The sequence below is a fragment of the Capra hircus genome, chromosome 16 (assembly GCF_001704415.2).
Source record: "Capra hircus breed San Clemente chromosome 16, ASM170441v1, whole genome shotgun sequence".
NCBI lineage: Eukaryota > Metazoa > Chordata > Mammalia > Artiodactyla > Bovidae > Capra > Capra hircus.
Genome location: NC_030823.1, coordinates 25,334,031 through 25,342,056, shown reverse-complemented (window position 1 = coordinate 25,342,056; position 8,026 = coordinate 25,334,031). Strand labels below are relative to the sequence as shown.

The window sequence follows — 8,026 nt, the reverse complement described above, 5'->3', positions numbered from 1 at the left end:
CTCCTTCAGAAGAGACAAAGGAGAAATAAAGGAGAAGGATTCTAATAGATACAGGGGAAGAAGAGGATTCTAATAGAATTTTGCTCCAAAAGACTAGAGGAGACTGACCAAACGGGGGGGGGGGGGAATTAGACCCAAAGATTCCACTGAACTCTTGAACGTGTCTGTGGTGGTGTAATCACTAGTGCTAAAGGCATTATAAACACTTTCTATTAACACGGGAAAGGAAGGCCAAAGAAGTACCATCTGAGAGGAGCCATAGAAAGCTGTTGCCAAAAATATTTCACAGAACGTCAATTCCATGGAAGGATCCAAGAGAAAAAAAAGTTCCATGGTTTGTGAAAAACTCTAGGTTAATCAAATGTGTCTTTACTGCAAGACTTTTCAGAGCCTTTAAAATTTTCAGCTGTGTTAGGAACTCCCAAGAGGGGATGTAGTATGCTGTGTTCCCCAATATACTTATTGACAGGAAGTCCCCCCATGCTTCCCCACCTCACTTTTTGTTCTTGGAGGTTTCCTATGACAAGTACTTCACACTTCACCCTTTCATAAGTTCTGGGACAGGGAAAGACTGAAGCCATGGCACAGAACTCTATTCCCCACTGTAGACTTTTTCTTTGGTTCCTCAAAATGTGTCTGACATTCATATGCTTCTGAGATTACCTGAGAGCGAAATGAGTATTTTCTATTTAAAGCCAAATGTACAAAGGCAAGTAATTTTCTTAAAACTTGGAAATGTTTATCCCACCCTCTCAACCATCCCAATGAATCAACAAACTAGTTCGTGAGAGAAAGTTGCTGCTATTTTATATGCTTTTTAAAAATCAATGCTCAGTCATAATCAAATTAGAAAATGAATCACATTGCCAGATCTCTGTCTAGCCACCTAGGCTGGAAGCTGTTTGTCATCAGGTTCTCAGTAGCCCCCTCTCTGCTGCCCGGCTGGGACCTGGGCCTCCCGGGTCATCCGATCAAAGAAGTTGTTGGCAAGTGTTCTCACGTCATCTGTCCTGGAGGCCCTGGAGATCTTCTGGAATTCCTCGAAGGTTGCGTCTTTCTCTCGCAAGATCTGCTCCATCCTCTGCTCCTGTCTCCGAATGGCTTCCTTGATGCCCTCGATGTGGCATCTTTCCTCCTTCTCGGCTTTCAGTTTCAGGATGTGGTGATTCTTCTCCCGTAGGATGTTGAGCTCCCGAATGTGGTGCGCCTTGTCCCTGACGTTCTTGTGGACCTGACTCCGGGTCTGCAGGATCTTCTGGTCCGCCAGCTCCTCCAGCAGCGACTTGTGCTCCTCTCTCTGCTCCTGGGACTCTTCAGCCCACCTCTTCACCTGCTGGAACCGCTCCTCCTCCTTCTGGACTTTGTCCTTCAGCTCTCTGTGGGGCTCCTTCATCTGGCCCTCGGGCATCTCTTGGGACCATCGGGAGCTCTGTTCCAGGGACAGCTTCCTGAGGAGCTCCTCAGCCTTGGCCTGGCAGTCCATGAGGACCTTCCTGGCCTGGTAATTGACTAAAGAGCTGAGACTGGTCTCCTGGATCTTTTTCTGGCCCTTGGTGGGGTGAACGTGCTTCTTTAGACATGCCTGCGCCAGCCTCTTCTGCAGCTGCAGGCTGTTTCGCACCTGCAGGTCCCGCAGCATCCTCTCTGGCAGGCGTTGCCCCTGGCACTGCTTCTCCGGCTCCATCTCGGGTTCGGAGGGGGCCCCCTCCAGCTTCTCCTGGCGCTGCTTCTCCTGGTCCTCCAGCGGTGCCTTCCACCCGCTGCTCTCCTGCTGGACCGTGTTGGTGGCTCGTCTGTCCCGCCGCCGGACTCGCAGCTCCCGGTTCAGACGAGCCTTGCGCTGCTCCTTGTCCTGCTGCCACTGCTCTTGGCTCTGCTGCAGCAGCAGCTTGCGCTCCCTCTCCAGGGTCAACTGGACCTTCTGGTCGGAGCGCTTCAGCTCCTCCCAGGCTAGGGCCGCCTGCTGCTGCAGCTCCCGCATCCTCTGGGCCTTTTTGAGCCGGCTCAGCACCAGGGCCACGATCTTCTGGTCCCTGGAGGATATTACTGCCTCTTCCAACTTGTTCTTGAGGACCTGGGTGTGCTGCTTCTGCATCTCCTTGCTGGAAACTAGGGACTGGGAAAGCTGGCTGGTTAATGACTCCACCGGATCGTTGCTGTGTCTTTTCTGGATGTGCAGGCAACCCGACTGCGTCCCAAACTCTCTAGAGGACACAGAAGACTTCTCCGTGTGGACTGAGGAAAGGGACCAGGGACGTAGACCCCTGCCGACCGGCACTGCCCACTGGTCTCCGCTCTGCGCCTTTTCGTCCTCAAAGGCTCGGTTCGCGGGAGTGTAAGCTCCCTGCGGGTAAGGAGGGGGCGAATCTCCCCGGGCGGGAGGGTAGTGCTGGCCGTGCTGAGGCTGCGGCTCCAGCTGCCAGGCCGGGCTGTGCCGGCTGCCTCCCTGCTCCTGGGGCTTGGTCCTTGTCTCCCCCCAGACATCCTCCAGGCGCCGGCTGCGGGGTCGGGGCTTCCTGACACGGTCTAGTAATCTCCGGGTCACGTCGGTCAGGCTGCGACTTTCTTGCGGCGAGTCGGAGTACGGGCGCCGGCTGGGCCGAGGGGTGGCTGAGCAGAGCAGGTGAGGCCAGGGCGCGGTGGCCTCGCTCTCCTCGCCTGGTGTCCGGGCCCAGGAGCACAGGCCCGATTCGGTCCCCGGTCCCGACCCGTCCAGCTGAGCCAAGGATGCGCTCTCCTCGCTGGGCGGCGGAGGCTCCCACTCGGCCGAGTGGGGCCGCGGGGAGAAGCGGCCGAAGTCCTCCATTCTCCTTCCTGCACGCCCAGCGTCTGAATCCAGGTCCCGGGTCCCGGCGGGGGCGCTGCTGAGACCCGCCCCGCCCTCCGATCCCGGGGTCCCGGCCGCCTGTGACGCTCAGGCCACTTCACAATGCTCCGGGAGCCACCTGGCCGCTGCAGCCCTCAGCCCTCGCCCACCCTGGCTTTCCTAGCACCCCGCGCAGCGAGAGGCGGGAAGGCGGCTGGAGGCTGGGAGAGGGCGTATGGTAGAGGGGGCTGTAGAAAGTTCGGGGCACCCTAAAGATGAGGGTGCGTAGTGAACCCCCACCTGTGTTGCAGGCAGGAATTTGAACTGGCATTTGTACATCTTAAAGCAGCAGAATTTTAAAAGTATAGAATGTGGCCTGGAAGTGTGGGGTGGGGAGTCCTTTAGTCACAGGTCCCTACCACAGTGCACCTCTGCAGTGTAGGCAAAGTCGAGGCACGTTAATTTATATGCACCATCCTTTTGCCCTTATAACTTAGCATGCTCAAGGATAGTTTTTTAAACTTTTAGAGGACAGAAAACAAAACACAATAGTTTGTTTCCTCCTAATACAGCAATTACTGCTTTTGTCAAAATAGGAATGTTAGGTGCATATTTCTGAAATAGCATTGGTGGACACCATGGCAAATCACTTTATTGTTTTCCTTTTTCTCCAGTTTTATGAGATGACTTTTTCGGGTTGAGGCATTCAGAGCTCATGGGAAGAGCACTAGATTTGGTCATGTAGACTTGAGCTTGACTCTCCTCTGCCACTTTCCACTTGTGTGGTCTTGGCCAAGTTGATAACTTTCCTGACCCTCAAGTTCTGGAACAGACGACTGGAAGAGGGGCCATGACAATACCACTGTAGGGCTGCCATAAGGTAGATGAAACTATGCCTCAAGAGCCTAGCACCTTAATACAGTCAATTAATATCATTTTGATGTCCTTCTAGCCTTTGGCTACAAATTGTAAGATTTAATACAGAAAATACACTTAATACATTGTAAGATTTTTACATATGAACATGTTCCATTCCAATAGTGTATTCCTAAATCCAGTTTGTTCATATGTCCAACAAGGTTAGCCTAGGTACCCAACTAACACAGTCAGCTATATAGTACTGTAAGGTGATAGGTTTATAATACATTTCACACGAGTAATACATATAAAACATACACAAAAAATAAAACATTTTAAATCTTACAGTACAGTACCATGAAAAGTGCAGTAGTACAGTACAGCATCTGGCACACAGGGGCCAGCATCAAGTGAACAGGCAAGAAGAGTTACTGACTGGAGGAGGGAGAGGAGGCGGGAGATGAGATGGGAGAGCTGAAGGATCATCAGCAACAGGAGACGGAGGGCAAGGTGCAATTTCACTCATGCCTGACATTGGTGTTCTAAGTTCTGGTTCCCTGCTGGAACCAGATGCACATTCTCATCTTTGAAAGTTCAAACCTTGAAGGTGTGTATGTAGGGGACTTACTATATATGGGTTTACGGAAGTTTCTACAGATTCCTAGCTTAACAAAAGAAGAACAGAATTAATGTCATCCTGAAACAGTTTAGGGGAAGGATAGAGTGCTAGCGAGGGGTGATGTCCAGGCTCCACTGTATTCATCCTGGACTGTGGATCCTGGCTCAGTCACTTCCTTTCTCTGGGATGTAATGAGGAAACAGTTCTGGATAATATTCTCCAAATATGGTCAATCCTTAAAGAAGAAAATCAAGCATTTACTCATCCCAGTCCTCTTCACCCACATCTTCTTGAAGCTTCACGGTAACTCCAGCTAGGCAGGGCCAGTGGAACTGATAACATTTCCTTAGGACAAATCTGAAAGAACTTGGCCATTTTAACTGATTCCCCCAAAGGTCAGTGGGTCAGTGGTGGAAGTTTTGATTTTAGGTTCACTTGTCTTTCCATGATATCACGCTGCTTCTCAGGAAATGCACTCTGAATTGAGACATGTATTATGGACAGAAAGTTTGTGTTCTTCCCAATTCATACATTGAGGCTCTAAACTCTAGTAGGATGGTATTTGGAGATGGGGCCTTTGGGAGGTAATTAGGTTTAGATGAGGTCATGAAGGTGCGGCCTTCATGATGGGATGAGAGAAAGGGACCAGAACTTCCTCTCTCTGCCACCTGAGATCACAGACAGAAGGTGGCTGTCTGTAAGTCTGGAAGTGGACCCTCGTCAAGAACTGAATGTGCTCATATCTTGACTGAGGACTTCCCAGACTCCAGAACTGTGAGAAATAAATGTCTGTGGTTTAAGCCATCCAGTTTATGGTGTTTTGTTAGAGCAGCCTGAGCTGACAGAGATGACATGCTCTAAAAATATTCTGATCAGATGTATATTCAAGGGTCATGACAGCTATGTCCTTGAAGCCATGTGGTAGCAACCTTGACCAGAGTATCTGAGGCCTCCCCAGGAGCCCACTCTGCCTGGATAGGAGCTCACGTGCAGTCATTAGCATGTCTATAGCCAAGGACAGGAGGTTGCTTCTACCCTAGATTTCTATTGGCGCTACTCATACCATTGTTAGAGAAATTATTTGGTGCTTATAATTTTTGCTTGGAGGCAAATTTTACATAAAATCAATTTGAGAGATTTATTCCATAAACTTGAAATGGAATCATTTAAGTGAGGAGATATTTGGGCATGAACTGAGTCGTGCTGATACCTGAGTGTCATCTCTCTCTGAAGAAGTTTCGTAAAACATTTTGCACATCTACATGTGGTTCCGCCACTTCCTGTTACAGAGAAGTGGTGTTGTGTGGGTGAAAATACAGCCACCCAAGACCCAGGAGACCTGCCACCAGCCAGCTTTGCCACCTGCTGATCACCTGTAGTGGTGATTTCACTCTCTGTCTGGAGATTCTGGTGGTTTCTTCATTGCTGTAGGAGATGATTTGTAAGATCTCATTCAGTCCCAAAGGCAGCTGGAAAGAGGAGTTCAATCTAGTAAATCCTGCAGGCTTCCTTTTGTAAAACAGAAATGAGTTAATCCCTGAAAAATGCTTGGCATGTAGTTGGCAGTGCATGGCATGTAGTTGCTGCCTTATAAAAATTAGTCACTAAAATGATCATTATCATTATTCCAAGAGCACTAAAACCATAGCAGTGTAGGGCTGAATTTAAAGACATAGTTTGGCAGATGTTAGCTATTATATATGGAATGGATAAACAGCAATGTCCTACTGTATAGCACAGGGAACTAGATGCAGTGTCCTATGATAAACCATAATGGAAAAGATTATTTTAAAAAAGAATGTATATACCTATACAGGTATAATTGAGTCACTTTGCGGTATAGGATAAATTAACACAACACTGCAAATCAACTGTGCTTTAGTTAAAGGAAGGAAGGAGGGAGGGAGGGAGGGAGGGAGGAAGGAAGAGAGAAAAAGAAGAGAAAGACATAGTTTGGAGCAGAGCCAGATCTCCAGTTCAGGACTCTTTGGCCTTTTTCTTGCCTTGAAGGTTCTCAGAATTCCTCGTGGAACTGAGACTAGTGTTTTGTTAGAGCAGATGATAGAATAGGTACACAGTTTTAACCTCATATATGCCACCAACATTTATTAAAATCTGGGCCAGGGTTAGAAAGATGATCAAGGACCCTCACCTGCAGTATTTCTAGGAGAAACTCATCCAGGTTACAGATGTGGTAAATGGTTAAACTGTAAATTCAACAGGATTCCTAGAGGAGAGAGGGGTTAGTTCTCCAGGGAAGTTCATCCAGGTTGTTCATAAGGAAAGAGTTCATGTAGAATGATGGTGCTAAATCTGGGAAGGCAGCTGGGGTCTCACCAGACAGAGATGAGCAGGAGGACACGGCCAGCAGAGAATGCTGCGTGGACGCAGTATGAGCCTCAGAAATGCACAGCACATGAGGGTCCTGTGTGAGTTGTGTAGTGGGAACCTGGGGTGTATGTGCAGTTCAGTGATGGGTGATGACACCAGAAAGGTGGGCTGGACTCAGATTCCATTGAGCCCTGAATGCCAAGCCAAAAAGCATAGGCTCCGTACTGGGCAGCAGGTGTCCAGAAGCTCTCAGGATCCCTTGGAGCTGCTGTGGGCCCAGAGGAGGGTGGGGCTACAGGACTTTAGGGCAGGCTCTGCGGCTTCTGTCCCTGCTTCACCCAGAGCAGCTCAGATTTTCTCTCTTTTCTATCCTGGGCTCTTGGTAACAACTCATTGAAAAAGGTTGGGACTTCCTCTGCTTATTATTATTATTTTTTAAAGGGTTGAAATCCACTGTGTAGACAACAGTGAGGAGTCAAAGTCTTGAAACCAAAAAAGTGACCCGATTGAGTGTCTATTTTAGAAAGCTCACTCTGGTAGTAGGGTAGAAGATGAATTGAGATGAGGAGTAGGGGGAGGGGAAACCAGAAAAAGGGGGCCAGTTAGGAAGTTGGGCAGTAAGCAGGGCAAGCAGGAGGAAGTGAGTGTAAACCTGGACAGCGGCAAGGGGACGGGAAGACACGGAGGCGAGGTGCAGATCAGTGGTGAAGGGACCACGACCTGAAGGTGGATTCCATCTGGAGAAAGAGGGTTTCTAACCCAGGCGCCTGGGCAGATGTGAGTGTTAATGACAAAAGCCCTTAATCTAAGTGACCTTGAGAACAGTAATCTGGGAAATCAGGTGAAAGAAGCTGTAATAAAAGTGAATACCGCACAGAACAGCAAACAAATGTCTGGAAGAGGCTGGCGAAACTGGGAAGAGAAATCTTTTGCTCTGAGGGGCCTGGTGATAAGGCACCTGCTTGGCGCACAGCTGCTGGAGGACAGATGCTTTTCACCTGCATCTTTAGCATCTGATTAACACCCCTGGGAAGATGACAAGCTGGGACGCCTTGGTCAGCTCTTCCACTGGGCAATGAAAGAGATGTTTTGTAAATGTTAAACTGCCAAGCATTCCCTTGATACTAAGAACAATTAGCCTTTCCATTTGGCAGGAAAATCCTCACTGTATTTGACTGGAGGCTTCAGTATTTAGACCTTCTGCCAAATGAAGCCCTGGGTCTCTTTTCTGCATTTGTTGAAGACTTGGAAAATACAGCAAAATATGCTCTGGCCCCATAATTTGAATTGACCTATGGAATAGAGATGTGTTTTGGGCCCTTCTTCAGAATGACTATTAGTGGTAGTGACTTCAGATTTAATCTCTTGGCACAAAGCACCTGGTTCTTGGATGGGCCAAAGGGGAGAAATAA

General features: G+C 48.8%; 1 protein-coding gene across 1 annotated transcript; it reads right to left on the bottom strand.

The window, feature by feature from the left end:
- Positions 793-2,860, bottom strand: CCDC185 (coiled-coil domain containing 185). The gene has a single exon (XM_018059976.1). The coding sequence runs from the start codon at positions 2,804-2,806 to the stop codon at positions 917-919; it is 1,890 nt and encodes a 629-aa protein (XP_017915465.1). The 5' UTR covers positions 2,807-2,860; the 3' UTR covers positions 793-916.

What these genes read in the sequence shown, in the direction of transcription:
- CCDC185 (XM_018059976.1), bottom strand. Translation starts at nt 2,806, where the DNA reads ATGGAGGACTTCGGCCGCTTCTCCCCGCGGCCCCACTCGGCCGAGTGG.